Raw genomic sequence first — 22,044 nt, 5'->3', positions numbered from 1 at the left:
ATCCTTATCATCATTAGATCCCCATGTTCATAGAATTACCGGCATCCTCTGAGATATCTGATACTTCCTCCAAATATAAGAGTCTTGTCAATTTTGGATTATTGCTCCCCTGAGTCACTTGTTACTCTGTATGAACCCAATAAATAGTGGCAAGCTCGGAGTGCCTTTGTCTCTGCTGCTGAGAGAACCATTGATCAGAACCCAGCCCAGAACCCAGCCCAGAGCCCAGCTTCTTCTCTAAGTCTCCATTCCTGTCTTTATTCTTTAATTCACCTTGTGCTGTCATGGCTCACAGGATACCAGGACCCACTGCAGGGGTTCTGGTAACATCCCCTTTCCCTGTTCCCTACTACTTCTGTCATAGAATTTTCTCTGATCTTAATTACATGCAGGAGATGTAGTGCTTATTCATGAATGATTAATAAGGTTACAATAGGGCGAAAGTAACTGAAAGTCAGGCCTGAGAACCAACAAGAATGTACTCTTGCTTACAGCATCAGAGATTCACTTGGTATTTGCTATGTGATCCTCTACCTTAGGACAATGGAAGAAGGAATAGCTCTAGGATGCTGTTTAAAATTTCATGGGTGGAAAGGAGTGACTTCTTCAGCTCCATTTTTTCTAACTGCACTGCAATGGTTAAACAACAGGAATGGGTTGAATTAAAAGAAAAGACACAACTCTATTTCCTAGTAGAAACTCCATTTACATGTTAAAAAGTGAATAAGTTAAACAACTATGATTTTAAAATACTTACACCAAGGTTGCAGTAATAAAAAGAGTGGCTATATTAATATTAGACAAAGCCCAAATGCCCATCAACTGGAGAATGGATAAAGAAAATGTGTTTTTTTTTATTAAATGGAGTACTACTCAGCCATAAAAAATGAGAAATTAGAGATATTTATAGCTAAATGGATGCACATTGAGGTGATACTTTTAAGTGAAATAAATAGGACACACGTGTGTAAATACCAAATAGTTTCTTTAGTGAGAAACTGAAAGTGTAAACAACTAAAAGGTATAATAGATAATGTGAAATAGGAAGAAAAGGGGGAAAGGAGGAGGAGAAGTGGGATGGGTAGGGGAAAGGAAAGAAGGGAATGGAATTAATATGAGAAAATGAAAAAAAGGAAACAAAGTCTTTGTAAAGAGGGAGGGATGGAGGGGTTGAAGGGAGGGCAGGGGAATGGGGAAAAAATAAGAAGCAAGAGAGATTATGTACAGGTACAAAATTCCAATGATGAATGTATACCTAAAATACAATGTACCAATAAAATATTAGACAAAGTAGATTTTAGAATAAAGAATATTAGTGAAGATAAAGCAGATCGTGTAATGACAATTGAATCAAGTTCATCAAAAAGACAAAAATTCTGTTTATGCATGTAAGAGGGCATAAGAATTTTTTTTTTTCCTTTTGGTACCGGGGATTGAACTTGGGACCTTTCACTTGCGAGGCAGGCTGCAGAACCACTGAGCTAAATTTCCGGCCCAGCATAAGAATTTTTGAAGAAATAAACTGAAAGAACTGTAAGATTAAAAAAATGCAATTCCATAATTATACTTGGAAATTTAATACTCCTTTTTTAATAAAGAAAGATCACATAGAAAGTAAGCATATGGAATTGACAGTACCATTGACCCACATGATCTTATTGACATGTGAAGAAAACTCCAACCAGCATCACTAGAATGCACACTTTTTTCAAAACAATTATTTTGTGTTGTATATATTTAAGATGTACAACATGATGTTTCCCACCACATATACAGAGTGAAATGATTAGGTAAACAAGTTAACATATTATCTCCTATTTTTTAATTTTTTACAAAAAATGTAAATTCATATTCTTTTGAAGAAAATAAAAACTTTCTTAAAAAGCTATTTCTTGCAATTAGAAATGGTTAAGATTATTGTTTCTGGTATTAGTTATTTAATTTCTTTTAAGAAACTCAATAAATGTTGGATTGATTAATAATCTATCATTTCTCCTGAAATAATAATTACTATAAATTTAATGAACAAGAGACATAAGGAAAGGAGAAAATAAAGAGAAAATTACTTTATTTAGTACTTTAAATATGTAAGAAAACTTACATAGTAATAAAAATAATTGGATTTTTAATAAGAATAGGACAGGTCTATAAACAAAAAGTATAGTTCTTTATAGATTGTCTTGAGTGATATCAGTGATTTCATGGAAAACTTGATGGTAGACGTCCAATTCATACAAAAAGTCTATATGATTGTAGTAAGAAATAGTCCTATGGTAAATGAGGTTGGTGATTTCAGATTGTAAGATTTTAAAATCTTCAGGGTCAGCCAACAAATCATTTTCACCATTTCAAGTTGCAGTTGGCACATTCATATTTGCTATACTGTACAATGGAGAAGTTGTCTAAAAATAAATGAGTAAAAAGGGGTTCCACAAAAAATAACACATTAGAATGTTCTATCTATAATTTTTATAATAGTGAATTTAAATACTATTTTAAAATAAGCTGAATCTAGTGGATTCAACATAATAGATCTATAAAGCAAAGAGTATGAAAGAATAGGCATTGTAAGTTTTACTTGGAAATAAATCAAACATAAATCAAAACTAGGTATGTAGGGCCAGGGATTTAGCTCCGTGGTACCATGCCTGCCTGGCAAGTGCAAGGTCCTGAGTTCGATCCCTAAAACCATGAAAAAAAAAAAAGGAAAAAAACCCAACTAGGTACATGGTACATAGTTTGTTCTAACTCAGGGTATTTAAGCATTTCATAAAAGTAATTTCAGGACTACTTAAGAAGCATGAAAATATTTTAATCAAATTTTCTGTGACTATATTACCATCAATATGTTCATTAATAAATAATAAATATTAGCAGTAAAAGTCAACTCTGATCTCATTGAATTTGATCTTTAAATTTTACTTCAGATTTTTTAATGAGTAGACAACATCAGGTCTAGAGTTTAGCTGAGACAGAAAAGTGTGGTGAAAATGTATAAACTTTGAAGTCAGACAGACTTAGATTTTAACATTTCAAACATTTTGTCATCACACTTATCACATTCTTACCACATTACCATTAACTTCTAAGTCATTCCTGGTTATTACATGTGTTTATTCTATTTCTCAAATAGGATAACTGGGTTTAGGGTCAAATCTATATATATATTTTACTTTTTATTTCCTATTAAGCTAAATACAGAGCTATGCATAGTATAAACAGTATACTTTTCCTCTTGAAAGATGATGAATTCTTTTACTTCCTGTCAATTTCTCTAGATTTATCCCTGATAATATTAAAATACATAGAAACATGGAAAAGCTGCTTTGGTTGGATGTGATAATATAAATTCAAATCAATACAGTTATCATCTTCCAGTCCTTCTTAGAGTGTTATTACACTGTGGAGATTTAAAGATAACCCTGGATCTATAACAAAGTCATCTGAGCCAATTAGGAAGAAATGATTTTTAGTTTATACATAATTATGTACCTGATTAAAATGAACCAAGTTAAGATGCGGATTCCCCCAGTCAAAAGCTTTCATGTGAGTAGAATATAAAAGCTGAAAGAAAACAAACAAATAAGACTACATTCATTTGTTCAATACAGAAGCAGGTGATACAAGTTAGATATGCATTGCACTTATGTCTCATTGTACTGCGTCTGCTGATATTTATGCAGGCGGCCTTCTTTGTCTCTTCCTCTTTCTAGTTAGTGAGAAATGTAAAGTGTGATGGGGAAAGGGGAAACTAAATATAAGATGCTATCCTCTTCCTACAAGTGCATATCCCCAAGTCCTCTTACTACCCAAAGTGGGTCTATGAATTTGAGGAAACATTAGGCTTCCTCAGAAATCCTCAGCTTCGTCAACCAAAGTCAAAAGTTAGTATCTTGCACTGGGCCTAAGATGGTACATCCCTAGACATCCTTGCCTCAAATAACAAGACTCTAAAGGTTGTTCCAAAAATCCATCCTTTGCCTCACTTTTTAACCTTCTCAAGCTCATCACTATTATCTGCTTTAAGTCTATTAGATCCAATGCCCATATTCCCCTGGTTATGTTTTCATCACAAGAAGGCCTGACTTGGGTTACCTATCATGTTCAGATTTCTACACCTTGTAAGACACAACATATTCCTCTTTTTAACTCTTTCCAGTTCTCCTAAACTCATAAAACTCCATCATCATCCCACTATCTTAAATCTCTTCTCTGAATGTCTCCAGTCACCTTCTTGCTTTATTGACAATCCTCCCCTGTAGCTTTTTCAAGTGGTACTAGCCCCCCCCCCCCCGCCATATACCTGGCACAACTGGCCATGGGTTTAGGTTAATTCTTTTGGCTATTTATTCCTTCTTACAGATAATTCTTACTTCTGCCTCCCTAAGGAGTTTCTTCCAAGCTCCAAATCTCTTGTCATTAAATTACATTACTCACTATTACTCACTATAGCAACTTGCTGTTGCTATCGTCTATTAAACTTAAGGATGTTTTACCTTTGTAGTTGCTGCTTATTCTAAAATTATTCCTACCTTTAATGACTTAATCCTTCCAACAACCTTACCTCTAAGTTCCTTGGGGTTTTTGATCTTGTCCTGCTCCTGACACAACCACTCACCCTATGACCATATCATTTTATTACTGCAGTCCCTTCATAGTCTAATTTTTATTCATTCTCTTTTCTGAACATTACTTACTAATTCTAGCATAACTTAAAAAGTCTTCAACTCTGCCAAGATCTTGAGTCCATCCTTCTTTCCAACTTTTCATTGTATCTTATTCTCTCTTCAATGTCCTGTCTCTTGTTCTTATGCAACTGAAATTCCGTAATCCATCATTACAATTATTCTCCAACATTTACTTAACATTTCTCCACTTCTATTATTTTACAAAAACACATCTGGAAAACTTCAGTTTTCTATCCACTATGCTAAAGAGACTGAATAAAACTGGAGGAAAAGCTAAAAACTATGCATATGAAGTCACTTTAAACTTGTGATTAAAAACCTCATGTAGGCCATTACATTTGCTTAGCAATCATGTCATAATTCCCTAGTCTATTTCCTCACCCAGTCTTCTGGGCAACTGTTATGGTTTAGATCTAAAATTCTTCTGTCCAAAAAAGTCTCACATATTCAGAGGCAGGACTTTTGGAAGGTGATCATGGGGCTGCTCTACTCATTAATGGATTAGTAAATCTGTGAATTCATGGCTGAATGTATTGTTATGAGGTGGGGCCTTGTTGGAGGTGGGTCATTGGGAACATAACCTATAAGGTATATTCTTGTCTCACTCCTTCCCTCTCTGCTTCTTTTCTGCCATGCAATGAGCACTATTCCTCCATCATGCACTTCCACCATGATGTTTCTGGCTTAGAGCCAGTCAACTATATATGGACTGAATCACCTGAACTATGAGCCAAAATTAAATCTCTCCTCCCTTAAACTGTGGGAGTTAGGTATTTTGTCTCAGAGATGGGAAAGTGATTAATACAGAAAATTGGTACTGGAGAGTTGAGGTCATTGCTGTGACTATATCTGACTATGTGGCTCAAAAGCTTTTGGACTGGTTTGGTGGAGGAGTGTGGGAAGTTTGGATATGTGGCCCAGAGAAGTCCTAGAATGCTGTAAACTGATCTTGATGGGTAATTCTGGTCAGAGCTTAGAAGACCAGAAAGTTGATGGAAATGAGGACAGTAAAGGCTCTTGAAGTTTCAGTGGGGAATTTCATGTAGAAAGAATGTCAAATCCCAGCTGATTCCGGATTATTTACGTATTGCCTTTTCCTATTACTCTCTTTCTTACTCTTCACTTTAGATATACTTGCTTCCTAAGTGCCTCTGAAAAATGCCCGTAAGTAGGGGTTTTGCATTGGCTCTTTCCTCCGTCTGTAATGCTCATTCCCAAGCTGTGACCTGAATGTTTTTGTCTTTCCCAAATTCATATGTTCAAATCTTAACCACCGAGATGATAGTATTAGCACGTGTGGCCTTTTGGAAGATGAATTAATGCCTATGTAAACTAGGCCCAAGGAATATTTTTGTCCTTGCCACTATGTATACACAGACAGGAAGTGCCATCTATGAATGAGAAAACAATCCCTCACCAGACACTGAGGATACCAGTTGCTTGATCTGGGACTTTAAGGCTTCTAGAACCATGAGAAATAAATTTTTACTGTTTATAAGCTATCTGATTTATATTTTATTATAGCAGCCAGAATGGAGTAAGATATATTAGATGTCTATAGGGATAATTCCCTCATTTCCCTCAAACCTTTCCTGAAATGACACCAACAAACCGAGGCTTGTTGTAACAGGAATCTAGAAGCTGGACATGAAGATGCCCAAAGAGGAACTAAAAGCAGGAGAAAGCCTGGCATCTCTGTCTTCATTCCTTGTCTCCTTTATTATCTTAAAAATGGACTGTTCTACATGTAAGCTTGTTAGTCACTTAGGGAATGTCAGTAATACAAAACTTATTTGCCTTAAATTTACCTAGCCTCATGCCCCTTCCAAGGACACCAAAATGAGAGTAACTGAAGTAATTTTCAGAATTTGCACAGATATTCAATTTCCAGATTTTATAATGTCCAGTTCCGGAACACCTGGAGCAATGTTTAGAAGTTTCCAGCCATCGTCCTCAACCTTCCATCATCCTGGACTCCAGGAAAAGCTGTCTTACAGACCTCCCTGCAGTGAGGTCATCCCCAAGCAGGAACAATTGCTCCATGATGAGAAATGAGGCTTCCCCCACCAAGCAGGAACAGTCATCTCATGGGTACTGAAATGCCCCTCAAGCCATAAGAATTCTCCCAGAACTGTGAAACTAGGACTGAGATAATGATGAAACAGGCCACCACAGCATTCCATAAGACTGGCCCCTGTGCTTTTCTTGGCAGGCCCGTCTGACCTTTTCAGACCTGTGGCCTTTTCTGTTTCTCAAACTGAAGCCCTTCCTTATTTTCTCTTATTTTCCTTTGTAAGGGAAATCTTTGTTAGGACCATGCCTTCCCCCTTCATTTTCTTGTACTTTCCTACTAAAACTTTTGCCTGTAAATTCATGTTGACCACTTCAATTTTAATTCCCTTCCCACTGAAGCAAGGGCAGAGCTAGCCAGTGACAACTGAGCCCAATTTCTTTTTTTTCTTTTTTTTTTGTTAAATTCTTTTATTGGTACATTTTAGGTACACAACACAATTACATTTCTCACTGGGAATTGTGCCTTTACATAATGCATCTTGGTTCTTATTTTTTCCCCATTCCTAGCCCTCCCTTCACCCCCTCCACCCTTCCCTATTTACAAAGACTTTATTTCCGTTTTTTCCATTTCTCAGCATTTTTCCTTTCCCTTCTTTCCTTTCCCCGGCCCCTCCCCCTACTCCTACCCCTTTGGACCTTTTCTTCCTATTTTGCATTATCGATTATTCATTCTAATCATTGGTACATTTTAAGTATACAATATAATGACATTCATCATTGGAAATTTGCACCTTTACATAGTCTCTCTTGGTTCTTATTTTTCACCCTTGCCCAGCCCTCCCTTCAACCCCTCCAGTCCTCCCTATTCACAAAGATTTTGTTCCTAGTTTTCCATTTTCTCATATTAATCCCATTCCCTTCTATCCTTTCCCCTAGCCCTCCCACTTCCTTCCCCTTTGCCCCTTTTCTTCCTATTTCATATTACCTATTATACATTTTAGTCCTTATTTACACTTTCAGTTTCTCACACCAGAGAAACAATTTAGTATTTATACATATGTGTCCTATTTATTTCACTTAAGAGTATTGCCTCAATGTGCATGCACTTAGTTATAAATGTCTCTAATTTCTCATTTTTTATGGCTGAGTAGTACTCCATTTTATTAAAAAAACCACATTTTCTTTATCCAGTCTCCAGTTGATGGGCATTTGGGCTGTTTCCAAGTTTTAGCTATCACAAACAGTGCTGCTATGAACATGGGTGCACATATATCACTGTGGTGTGATTCTTTTAATTCTTTGGAGCCCAATTTCTTTATTCAAATGTAGCCCCTGGTTCCCAGCATATCTGGTCTCTTTTTTTCTGTTCTTTCCCCCATCACTTTTCCATAGCTTCTATCCCTTTCTAACATACTATAGTAACTTACTTATTTGCCATGTAAGTATTTATTCCTTATATACCTACTACGTGATATTAAGCTTAAGAAAAATAGGAATCTTTTATATATTGATGTATTCTATGAACATAGAACAATAAGGTCATGTGATAAGTTCTCAATATATTTATTATAATGTATGATAAAAATTTTGTGCAGATTTCCCTAATGCAGCAATCATCAGGGATAAACTAAATCTAAATTATAATATTTTAATAATTTACATCAAAACAATTATTTCATAAATATAAACACATATAAACATGGATAAAACCTTATCCAACATAATAATGATAGTTTAAATTTATTTAGTATTCAGTGACTTTAAAGAATATTCATAATTATTCTGTTTAATTCTCATATTTTTGTTAGGACAGCAAATCATTCCATTTTAAAAATTGAGAAATGATTCAGAAAGGTTAAATGAGCTGCTCAATATCTTGTTACCAAGAAGGTTCAAAGAAATAATTTAATGTTTGGTCCTTTGTTCTCAAGAAAGTGCTCTTTCTATTACATTATCCTGGCTTTCAATGTTAAGATTACATTCACACTGGATTTTTCCCTTTATCAATATCAGTCATTGAATAAATATTAGTTGAGTAGCTATTATATGCCAGGAAATGTTACCTTTGGAAATATAAAAATATACAAAACCTCCTTGTGTTCCTCAAGCAGCTCACAACTAAACAGAGGGTAAACTGGAGCCTAGAGAAAAGTGTTCCAGACTAGGCATCAGGAGAACTGTGTTTTAATCTTACCTTTGAATCTTTGAGCAGTTAATGAAGGGCATGGGATAGAGCCTCTCTACTCTATTTTTCCAACATTTTCTCATTTGTAAAATGTAGATAGTCATACTGCTCTATCACTGATGAGTTTAGAGGATCTAATAGATTATTACATTAACACAGTTCATAAATTATAAAGAATTATATAAATATGTGGTGATTTCATTTTATCCTACTAAATTTGTCATTCTATGGGAATGGTATGAACCCTAGAATGATAAAGTAAACCATAAGTATTATAAATTATATTGAAATGCACTTTAACTGTTATACCTGACTCCAGTGGACCATATTTTGAACAGATGTTCCTGCTGGGTTATGTGAAAAATATACATCCAAATGACTCTGAGGGGTAAACAAAGGATTTTTATACTTAGTTTAATCAGAGAAAGCATAATTTTGATATTTAATGAATTAAATGAAAGTCAATTTTTAATAAAAAATATCAATCAAAACAAGTCAAATTGTATTTTAAATATACAAATGTACTTATTAAATTGTAAACATTTTCCATTAATGTAGAAACCATGATTGTATTTCTAAGTTATTTCATGTCCCCTCATAAAAATAATCAAACATACACACATACACACTCCATTAAGGAACTGGCAAGATAGAAAACAAATTAGCAGGATGAATTGAAAAGAAAATAATGAACCTCAAAACCAGAACACTGAAGATATTTCATCTTTAAGGTTATTTGCTAATCCCAGGGACCTTGATGTTTCATTCTGAGACCTTAACTCATTATATAAGACAAAATTAATGCCCAGGACCTGCCAAACTTGGGATATTCAAAAATGAAACACTCTCCATGATCAACTTGGGTCCCAAATTCTACATTACTCAATCTGAGTCAGAAGTATATCAGCCAATAACTCAACCTGCAGACTAAGTGTGCATCCCCTACATAGTGCCTGAGGATAGACATATAGTTGCCCACCTTTCAGAGTGGCCTCAGTTGCCTTAAAAAAGTAATAATATTCCAGCCCAGAAGAAAATGAAAAGGTTTGTCTTATTACCCATTTTATGAGTAAAAATAAATTTTCAAAATTAGTAAACCCCGGTCAGTTATTTAAAAAAAGCAAGTTTATGGGACTAGGTACCAAAAAAGAACAAGCAAAAAAGAAATCTAACACATATTTTAGATGCTATCAGATACAGACTATAAAGCAATTATGCAGGTTTACAGAAATTGGAATAGCAACCACCACAGGATGTGAACATCGTGGGAAGGAAATTACAAGAAAACCATTTATTAATTCCAACTTTCATCCTGAGGGCATTGTCGAAAGTTGTGGAGCAAAATAGTCAAGAGAGTGGCAGTCTTGTTGAACAGAAGAAAAAAAGATCAGTGAGTCTGGCTGCTGCACAGTTGCATTTTAGTCATCAAATTACTAAAATAAGTAGGCCCTTGAATTAAAGAGAATTGGAGGGAATTAGACTTACTCTAAACAGCTTAAAAATAAGCTTTGACAACTAGCTAAATAAGCCACAACTCTTGAGTGGACAGTAACTGCTGTAGTTTTAATGTTTGTACCTTCCAAAACTCATGCTGAAATTTGGTTGCCATATGGTAGTCTTGGGAGGTGAGGCTTTTGCCTGAAACACAAAGGTACTGAGCCCTAAATATTCTATATACCATGTTCTCTCTGTCTCTGATTATCACATATATATATATATATGTGCATACATATACTATAATTAATATGATGTGCTATAATAAAAGTTATATGAATGTGGTCTCTCATTCTCTGTCTTTCTCAAAATACCTTAATTCCTATATCTCTATAGTAAGATTTTCAAACCAAAGTTGACCAAAGGTAACTGAAACCATAGAAAGCAAAACCACAGATATGGGTAAATTACTATATTTTTATAGTCAAATGGTCAAAGAAGGAAAAATACAATATTTGAAATTTAAAATGTATTGGGTGAATTTAAAAGCTGATTAAAAAGAACAAATGATAGTATTAATAAACTCAAATACAAGCTTATAGAAAATATTCAAACTTTGGCATAGAGAAAAAAATAAAATAGACCAAAGAAAGGTGTCAGGCATTGTCAGATGGCCCAGTGTTTATGTAAATAGGCACTTGAAATTTAAAAAGAGAAAGAATTAAATAAATATTGGTTGGGGCCAGGGATTTAGCTCATTGGTTCCACCACCTGCCTTGCAAACACAAGGTCCTGAGTCCAATCCCTGGTACAAAAAAAAAAAAAAAAATTGGTAGAGGCATGTCTAAATTTTCTGAAAGAAGTTCAGGTGAACCCTAAACAATATAACAGAGAAAAAGACCCCTTCTATTCCTAGACACATCCATTCAAACTGCTGAAAAACAAAGATAAAAAATATTAAAGATGTCAAGAAAAAAAGATACATTAAGACACATTAACCTATGAAATTTATGGCTAATTTGAAACTGTGGAAACCGGAGACAGGGAAAAGTGTTCTTAAAATTCTGATACAAAAAAATTGATACTCCTAACCCAAAACAAAAGGAACACACCTACAATAAGTAAAATATCCTTAAAAACTGAGAGGAACACAGAGTAATTCTTATTTCTGGTCCAGCATGGAAGGAGTTTGGAAGTCACCACTCCATCTTAATAAGTAGAAAGCTAAACATCTGAAAATCAACCACTCTTCTTAGAGCCATCCAAATACTGAGATGACAAGACAAACCTGTGGGGAGACAGGCAGATGAACACAGATTCAATACTTACTGAAACAGGGACTCACAAGCAGAAACCTCAGTGAGAACAAGGAGAAGTGTAAGAAATGTGAACTGTAAGTGACAGGCTCAAGTGAACTCATGCAAGGTTAACTATCGTATTGCTCTTACTGTTCCTTAATACTCTGTGAAATTTTTCTACTTCTAACTTTCTACAATCTCAGATGATTTAAGATACAGATACATTACAACCTACAACACTATCGATTTCTGTCCTAGAAGAAATTCCCACAAATATGAAACCATACTATATAAAATATAGAATGAATGGGTAAGGTAAGCAAAAATAAAGATTATTTTTATGATTCGTCCAAGCTTTTCATAGTAAATGCATGATAACAGAATGTGAGGAAGAAGAGATATGAATGTCTTTCTCCATATCTTTTATGTCAAAAAGTACATTTCTCCTACTCTATGGGCAAAAAAGGTAAGAACTGAGTTCAATTTTTTATGTTGTGAAACATTTCTTTCATATTCTTGTAATTGCCTATATAGTTCTCAGGGAATGCGAAAACACTTTCTTGAGACTGAATAAAATCAACATGTCCTCCTGGCATGAGAATGTAGTTGAGAACTAAGAGAATACCTGTATTTCTCTAAATGTGTTAATTAGTTCTCATTGAGAAGTTCTAAAAAGGTCTAGGTACAAGAACCAGCCACCATCCAAACGCCACAATTGCTTATCCCAAATCTGAACTTCTTATTTAATGTTACCAAAAAGTCTTAGAGTGAATGCCTACAGCTTTAAGAGAACATATACACAACCAACCCAAAGAGTCTTGATAATAGTAGCTTAGCACCACAACACTCTGACAGTACTGATGAATACTAGAATCTTTGATAATTGATAGGCACTAATTCTAATTATGAAAGGATGGACAAAGAAGGGGAGGAATGTTAAGAACCAGGGCATAAGAAGAAGAGTTATGGAAAACAGATGACGAGACAATCTAAATATAAAAAAGTCTCAGGAAACTAAAGCCCAATATCAAAAGCTGCTAAAGATGCTCATCAGAGCAGCTGCTTTCTAGTCTTTACAGATAGCAAGACAAATATGGAATCAAAATGATCTCAGCATGCTCATGTAAATTAGGTGCACAATGTTGATGTAGTCATAAAATCAGGCTAAGAATTAACTGCTAGTGTATGTTACTACTTGTATATGTGGAAGAATCATAAATGACACAATGCATAACATAAACACTTAGAGCTGCTTTGTAGAATTGGAAAAAATACATTTGAAATGCAACTTGTTCTCACCATATTTAAGTTCTCTAGGTCATATCCAAATATCATAAACAAAGTATGGAGGCACATTTTGTCAAAACTATGTAGTGAACAGAACTTTGAACCAACAAAATTGTTAAATGACGTTTTAGGTAGAATGTCTTTATTGCCAGAAAAAGCCTGTAAAATAAATTTACTCACATTTAGAAAACCACAATAATTTTAATTTAGTCATTTTTTTTTTTACTCAATAGCCTATGGTTTTGGGGTTGTTGTTTTTTTTTGATACAGGGTCTCACCCTGTTCCAGGTGGACCTTAAACTCTCTCTATAGCCCAAGCTAGCCTCTAAATCATGATCCTCCTTCTCCAGCCTCCCATAGTACTGGGATTACAGATGCACACCACCATGACTGGCTAAGAACATAATAATGAACTAAGAAATTATATGGTGAATTTACAACATATACAACATATACAATCAATCTCTTAGTAGTTTAAAAACTTTACATTAAGGAAAAAACTTGGAATCAAGTGTAGAAATGGTTTTCACCACTGGGTTTTCTCTCACAATGAATTATCTAAAGATATAACAAGTAATACTTTATTCCTTTGTAAAAACAAAGGCAAGAGTCCAGTGAAAATGAAACTAAAATCCCAATTCAAACATGTGGCTGTATAAACATAAATTAAAGGCACAATATCATTGTTACATTAGGTTATTGACTGCACAAAAGAAAGGTAGAACATACCTTTATTATTGACTTAAACTTGTATGCTGTTTTAATTAAAGGGCATTTTGTGTGTTCAACAGAAAAAATTGGTGCTAAGGCAAAAATATTTTGATTTGATTTTTTCCACTATCTTTGGTATTGTAGAAAATGCTATGAAAGCTGAAAGAAAATATTACATAAATTAGCTATTCTTAAGCAATTACTAGTGTGTAAAATGACCTCACAGAGAATAAAAGTAAGTTCAAAAATAGTTTTTGAACAATTGACTATTCATCCATTGCTCAGTTCACTTAAACACTTTTGGTCACCCAGTGACATTATATTGACCACAACGTAGAGTTGTAAAGAGAATTATACAGGATGACAATTTAGTAGTAAGCAGACTTGTAGTATAGTTTAAAATCAATATTAATTATAATGAATAAAAGTTAGAAATATTGACCACTTGTATAACTAGCAATGATGAAAATGAGATAAGTGTAATTTTCACATGTATGGATTGGTACACCTCAGGTAAGAGAGTCAATAAATGTAAAATATCTATGTTTAATATATTTAAAAACTTCTTGCCTCTTAGGATACAGAGGATATTAAACATTATATACTATTGTTTGTTTAAAGTCATTAAAATGAAGATAGCAGTACTATTCTTCAGGATACCAACAGTAGTGCCCTGTGAATGGCCTACATAAAATATTTCTTTTTGCCCAGTTTGCTTCACAATGAAATCAGTGGAAGCTGGAAGGTCATATTTAGCCAACTCATCAAAACTACAAAAGAAATAGGAAAATAAAAATTGTACTTCTTTCTAGTGTTATATTAACATTTGGAAATAATGAATAGGTAAATGAATAAAGGCAATTTTCAATTCTTTTGAGTACCATCAAGAAGTTATGTGGTATAATGTACAATATAAACTTCTGTGGGGAACCTACAGTCAAAGAAATATAATCCCAAGAAGTCTTATAAAGAGGGTATTTGTATATTGTAAATACAGTGGGGTAGATCCAATACATAAGTTACCAAGGAAAAGGCAGGTAAAACAAGAATGGGGTTAGTCAATAAGTTACCAATTAAGAAATAAAATGCACTGATGAAAAATTAGTAACAAGGTCATAATCAAATGAGCATTCTAAACTTTCAAGCTAAAATTTACAAAAATTTTTATGGTCTATAGAATAAAGTACTGAATTGAGAAAAAAGTCAGACCTATATTTTATGTCCCCCAGAAAGAGAATGAAATGATTAGTATATTTTAAAAGTAAAATGAAAAGTTGCTTTATTTTACTTGTACCTGAAAGCCCAGAACTCTTGGGAATTTGTTTCTAGGGACACATGTTTCCTGGACCAGGTGTTTCCTCTGCTGTTCTCCATCCACACATCATGACCAGCATCTGCCAGAATGAAGCCTAGGCTATTGTTGGGAAGATTGGAAACCCAGTTGCTGGCAGATGTAAGCAAATCATATTGCAAGTATACAACAAGCCTCTTTGCTGGGGAAAAATTGCAGAAAATTTCTTTATAAATCACATAACAGCTACATGAATATCTCTTATCTGGTTTCCCCACTTCCACATTTCATAAAACAATTTTACGATTACACTTTTCACAGGCATATTGAATACTGATGTCATGCATTACAGTCACTATTTTAGCCACCTGACTTCCCAGAGCTTTAATCTGTACTTCAAAGGGTTTCGCGAAATGATACATTGCAATTAATGTAATTTTGGCTATAAGGGAGTCCCCACACTGGGGCAGGAGGAAGACAAATCCGTACTTTGACTAAGAGACACAAAAGGGGAAAATACTGAATTCTTTGCCTCATGGCTAGATGACTCTGATCTACTTCATGTTCTGTAAGAAGTGAAGTCACCAGCCTGAGGCTAGATTTTAGGCAAAACCACAGAGCCGATCACTCCCTGAAATTCAGGAGACAATTTTCTGCATTCCATATCACATAATTACTGCCTAAAGGTTATTCCTCAAAGAAAGTAGAATCTCCTTTTGGCTTAGAGAAATTTCAGCAGAGAAAGGAGAAATGATGAATCTTTAGAAAGAAACCCTAAAGTCACAATTACCCTTTCTTAACCCCTTCCTCTGCTCTCTTCTGTTTCCCCCATCACCTTATCCCTGAGATTCCCTTAAACAATTGTGTACAGCCAAATCCATGTCTTGAGGATCACTGTGGAATCCCATAAGAATTTCTGTCTGTTTCTAGGGAATTTAACCTAAGAATTACCACCATGTGATCAAGGAACCAGACACTTGAGGACAGAATTATGGAGTTGAATTACTTACTGGCTGGTGGGCAATAAAGATCCTACCACTGGTTGTAGGTGAAGTATTGAAAGAAACTTACATGTTGTAGCACTCCAATGGCTAGAATATCACCTATAGTGAACTAGGATTAAATCCAGAAAAGGACTGAATGGTTTTTACAGTGTTTCTGACAGTTGAAAGACAGAGAGTATATATAATTAAGAAGTCTGTGGATTTGGGTGGTTGTTGCTGAGTGCCAATATTTTGAAGATAAGAAATTACAGGCACAGGCAAACAATCACCCATGCGAAAGCATAATGTGAAAGTCATAAGGCCTCCTTGGCAGCATCTAAACACCTGCATGCATGTCCTCGAGTTTGAGGGAAAATAGAATTGAAATTTTTGGTTAGAACCCATTTATAATAATAATAGAACTGCGGAAAAGTTGAGTTCTTGGCACTGGGTATAACTTATTGTATATTTAGGGCCATGATAGGTCAGAAATGGGCTCCTGAGACTTAAGGTGAGTATTTAGATGAGTATTTTTGGAATAACTTCAGAAACATCAATCCTAGATTTCTCTGAATTTACTAGGTCCACAGAAGTGACCCTCCCCACTGAGGTATTTTTTAATACCTCCATCCTCTTTTTAACTGTACATGCACAAGCACAACAACTTTGATCCAATATAGATAGGGTAGCTCTTAAAGTTGAAGATTTGGTTACCTCATCAGGCAAGCTAGGTTGGAGGGAAAGATAAGTAGAATTGATTGTGGAGGAGGTAATTGTGACCTTAGTGTTTCTTTTTAAAGATTCTCCATTGCTTCTTTCTCTGCTGAAATTTCTAAGCCAAAAGGAGATTTTAATTTTTTCTAGGGATGACTTTTAGACAATGATTATCTAATATGGAATGCAGAAAATTGGCTCCCAAATATCAGCGATTGATCAGCTCTATAATGTTATTCATGAAATCCATGAGCACTTCTGAAATCTTTGGACTCCAGCAGAATCACATCCTTTCTTAGCTCCTTCCCTTCCCTATCCTAATTTCCACATTACTACTTTTGACAGTATTCTATCAATAAATCATATATGGCCCTGAATCCCACTCTCAGGTTCTGCTACTAGAGCACTCCAAGGCTCTTAGTGTATTTTTAAAATATATTTCAGTCTTTTATTAGAGTGCTTGCAAAATGAAGTCATACTCTGAGGATATTTACTATTATTATGTTAAATCTTTAAAAAAATTTTCCCTATTAGATGTGATCTCTTTAAGTATCCAAAATTATATTAATTGAGGTTGCTTCAAATTAATGTTTTTTCTGAAATGAATTTTAATGTTCAAAAATAAGAACTTGAGAGAATGTTTTGAAATAGAAGAAACAGACTTTCTAGGAAAAAAATTTGAGGAGAAAAGAAAAAAAATCTTTGGCTTTTCTTTGGGTAATTGGATAAGAAAAATAATGTACTACTTATTTTACCAGTAAATGGTGGCTCTAAGATTACAGTCCAGGTCTCCTGAAAATTCTAGTGCATTTTACACTATACTCTGCTGATACCTACTAATGGAACACATAAAGGTGCTACCAATTAAATATCCCTGCTATTCCAGGAGGACAGAAACACAGACACAGAAGGAAATATTTACTAGCCTTTCTTTAAACCTAGAGAATAATAATGCAATTGTTTCGGAGCATTCCTAACCCCTTATCAAAGAAATTCTACAGAATCCACATGCATAATGAGTATGATTAATTGAAAACCTGGGGGGAATAACTTGTGATCCGCCATCCTTTCAAACCACTGAATTAACAAAAAGCCACTGGAGAATAAGATTTGCTTCTTGAAGTATGCAGGACGATTCAGGAGAAGTTCACTTAATCTTAAAATCCTTCTCTTTCCTCAGTTATATTTACTTGGAAATATAAAACTTAAGACCCCAGATAGTCACCAGTCTATCTTCATTTGACTATTACCTGAATTATTAGTGTTTGTCTTCCCATAAGGAATTCTATAAAGGCGAAGGATATAACCATCTTCAGTTACAATATTATATTCTTCATCAGGGTATCCCCAGTAGGAAATTATTTGACTCTGGATAAAGAAAAAAGCAAACCTTCTGGCATAAAATTATTAACTAAATACATTGAATAGTTTTCCATTTATAACCTATTATGTAATAATTTGTATTCTGTCTTTGTATTTTTATTCTCATTAATGCATGGATTTACATAGGTAATAAATACGTATGGAACATTTATTAAGTATGAGATTCAAACATTAGTGATTCAAAGATAAAGTTTTAAAAATTTAAATTCCTACTTTTAAAGACATAACTCAAGAACCAGCCCATTAATATTTTCTTTCCTAAGTGCTAGTCACTCATTGTTTATATTCCCACCCATATACAATTTAAAAATATGTGTATCCATAAATATTTTCATGCGTATGCCTATATCTAATTTCTAATTTGTCTATTTCTGAATATGTGCAGAGAACATATATGCCCTCCATGAAGGCATGAATATATTTATTATACATATATTTTCATCATAGTGATAGAATACATATGAAGAATAAAAAGATAAGATGAAACTATATAACAGTAAATGGAAAACATTTATTGACCAATATCAAACTACATAAATGCAGAGATATACATTTAACTACACATTTATTAACTCTAAAATCTGAACTGTAGCATTCTCTGTTATCTCAGCAATTAAGATATATTTCCTAACAACTTACAATATTAATATTTGCTTCAGGGTTTTGATTTATAAAGACACCATGAATACTTCCAAGAATTAGGATGAAATATATCACCGTGAAAAGGCACCACATTTAGGATCTACATATAAAGGGGAGAGATTTACACTATGATATATTATAAAATATATTTAAAATTACACCAAATAATACCATTTATAAAATTGCTGCAAATAATTATATGAATATTACAATTTTCAGATGAAAAAATTGAGACTCCAAATAATTAAGTATCTTGACTAAAGATATACTATGTATAATTGCAGTTAGGATTTGGGGCTGCTTGATTCCAAGGCCCATGCTTTTCCAACTACCTTATTTTGCAGCCCAAATTCCTTCCTTGAAGTCTCCCATTACATTATTTTTCAGTCCAATTTGGAGAGCTTTATTATATTCTACAAGTTAATTGATGTTTGAATTAATGATGTAATAGTAGGTTTGCCAGACTAACATTTTTAAAGAAATATTTTTACTTGAATTTTTTATTGAGTTGCTTTTTAGGAGAAGAGATAAAGGAATTAGATTTGGTGATCTGGTTAAATTTTATTCAGCCTCTCAGGATCTGAATTTTAATATGTTTATAAAATTATGAATTTTTGAGTCACTTAAATTCTGGAAAGCCAGAATATTTAGATTCCTTCTAGAAAAATAATAAAGCAAGAACCACTGAGACCACCAACAAGATTCCCCAAAAAGCGCGACTTTCAGATCTCGTGAGCTTTGTCTCAATGAGCCAGACACTATACCTGGAAAGGCATTATGCAGAAATTATCTCTCCTAGCTCCATCATTCACTAGCTAGGTGACTTAATGGAGGTTACTTACACATAGTTCCCTTACCTACAAAATGCAATTAATAACTACTTCTCAGGGTTATTGTGGATCTCATTTTTGATAAATGTGACATGATACTTTATTAGTATAATACCCATCACAACCAACTGCTTATCACCAGTTTAGGAGACTAATTTACATGCACATAATTTATATATCTTTCTTATGTACTAGGCTAGTGTCTGGACAATATTTGTATAGCTTGGTACAAATTATGTGGATTTGAAAGTTTTAAACTGTATTTTAAAATGTTTTATAAATTAAAGTTTTTCTTTTGGTCAAGGCATATATTATATTTGGTGTAATATCTATGATTTTCATTGAAAGCAACAGGCAAATTTTAATACAGTGTCACTAAGATTTTCTATCAAAAAGTAGAGAACTTCTAATTTAAGTGCATAAGGAAAAATGTTACAACATTTGGAGACATATTCTAGATTTCTCCTTGGTTGGGTTCATAGAAAAGTGTTAGCACAAAAAATGGACACATTGATCAATGGAATGTAATTGAGGATGCAGAAACAACCCCAGGGACCATCAGTCATCTGATTTTGTACAAAGCAGCCAAAAACATACACTGGAGAAAAGATAGCCTCTTTAACAAATGTTTTAGTGAAACTCAATTATCTATGTATAGAAAAGTCAATCTGGACCAGTATCTCTCACCATGTACTAAAATAAAATCCTTGGCTGTCACTTGCAGGAAAATGGGTTGAAGTGGAGATCATCGTATTAAGCAAAATATGCCTAACTTAGAAAGATATGTATTGCATGTTTTCCCTAATCCATGGAATAAAAAAAGAGAAACAAGAAAGTAGAAAGGAGAGTACTATTAGACAAGAGGAAGAGAAGGAGGGGCTGTAAGTAACTGTAATGGGAGGATCATATATGATCAAAATATTAAAATGTTACATGTATGTATGAAAATACCACATCAAACCCCAATATTCTGTAAAATTAATATAAACTAATAAAGTACATTAAGATGTATGGGCAGTTCTATCACATATATTTTATTCATTAAGTTTATTGGTATATTTTAGATATACATTATGATCACATTCATCACTGGGAATTTGTACCTGTACATGATATATCTTGGCTCTTGTTTTTTCCCCATTCCCCTTCCCTCCCCCTTCCACCCCTCCACCCCTCTCTATTTACAAAAGCTTTGTTTCCATTTCTTCCTTCTTTTCTCATATTTTTTTTTGTTTCCCTTCTTTCCTCTCTCTCACCCCCCCCCACTTCCCCTCCCTGTTTGGACCTTTCTTCCTATTTCACATTATCTATTATACATTTCGGTCCTCATCTACACTTTCAGTTTCTCACACCAAAGAAACTATTTGGTGTTTACACATGTTTTTTGTTGTGATAAAATATATACCTATTTTTATTGTGATAAAATATACGAACAGAGAATTTAGAAGTTTATGTCTTTTAAGTGTTTAGTCCACTAAGGTTCAGTATACCCATATAATTGTATAACTAATCTCCAGACATTTTTGATGCTCATTTAATAATTCCTATTTCTGAATCACTGAGGTCAGGGAACCATCACTCAACTTTCTATTTTTATCAATTTTATTATTCTCATATAAGTGGAATCATACAGTGTTGTGTCTTTTTTGTGGCTGGACTATTCCCATTAGGATAAATGTCTTAAAAATTCATCTATGTTCTGGTACATGTCAGAATTTCCTTGATTTTTAAAGATGAATGGTCTATGCCATATTCTATTGTCTATCTATGTTGTATTTTGTTTATTCATTCTTCCATCAACAAACCTTTAGGGTGCTTCCACCTTTTCATTATCATGAAAGATGTTGTTATGAATATGGGTATACAAATAACTGAGTCCTCACTTTCAATTTTTTTGAGTATACACTCAGAATGGAATTGATGGTTCATACAGTAATTCTATTTTTAATTTTTTAAAGCAACTACCATTTGTCATAGTAGCTGTACCATGCTACCTTCTCACTAACAGTACACAAAAATTCCAATTTCTCTACAGTCTTCATCATCAACATATTATTTTATGGGTTTTTAAAAAATAATCATCCTAATGGATGTGAAGTGGTAGTTATTGAAGTTTTGATAATTGGTGATGGTGAATATCTTTGCACATTGCTTATTGGCCATTTGTAAATCTTATTTGGAAAAAATGTTTATTCAGCCCATTTTATTATTTGGCTTATTTGAGTTTTGTTCTTCAGGTGTAGGAATTTCTTATAATTTGTAAATATGTTCTATTCTATGGGTTTCTTTTTCACTTTTTTATATTCTTTGGTGCAAAAAAATTTTAATTTTGATGAATTCTTATCTTACTTATTTTTGTTATTGTTGCCTGTACTTTTGGTGTCATTTGCAAGAAATTACTGCCAAATCAAATGTCACACAGTTTTCCCCCAAGAATTTCATACTTTTCATATATTTCAGTCTTTGATCATTTTGACTAAACTTTCGTATATGGTATAAGGTAAGAACCCAACTTCCTGTTTTGTTTGTGGATATTCAGTTTTTCTAGCATCATATATTGAAACACTGTCTTTTCCACATTGAAT

At 33.7% G+C, this 22,044-nt stretch overlaps 1 protein-coding gene across 1 annotated transcript; it reads right to left on the bottom strand.

Annotated features, from left to right (window-relative positions):
• Positions 1-2,092: 2,092 nt before the first annotated feature.
• On the bottom strand, positions 2,093-20,614 carry Lipj (lipase family member J). The gene is given in 10 exon segments (XM_087184869.1): positions 2,093-2,402; positions 3,493-3,564; positions 9,196-9,267; positions 12,918-13,064; positions 13,635-13,724; positions 13,726-13,775; positions 14,277-14,386; positions 14,911-15,109; positions 17,855-17,972; positions 18,627-20,614. Coding segments are annotated over 10 exon segments (1,188 nt in total). The 5' UTR covers positions 18,723-20,614; the 3' UTR covers positions 2,093-2,168.
• Positions 20,615-22,044: the final 1,430 nt, after the last annotated feature.

This window comes from Heterocephalus glaber, unplaced genomic scaffold (assembly GCF_053883595.1).
Source record: "Heterocephalus glaber isolate CG9 unplaced genomic scaffold, H.glaber_assembly_v1.0 deba00001497, whole genome shotgun sequence".
Classification (NCBI taxonomy): Eukaryota; Metazoa; Chordata; class Mammalia; order Rodentia; family Bathyergidae; genus Heterocephalus; species Heterocephalus glaber.
This window is presented reverse-complemented; position numbering and strand designations above follow the sequence as displayed.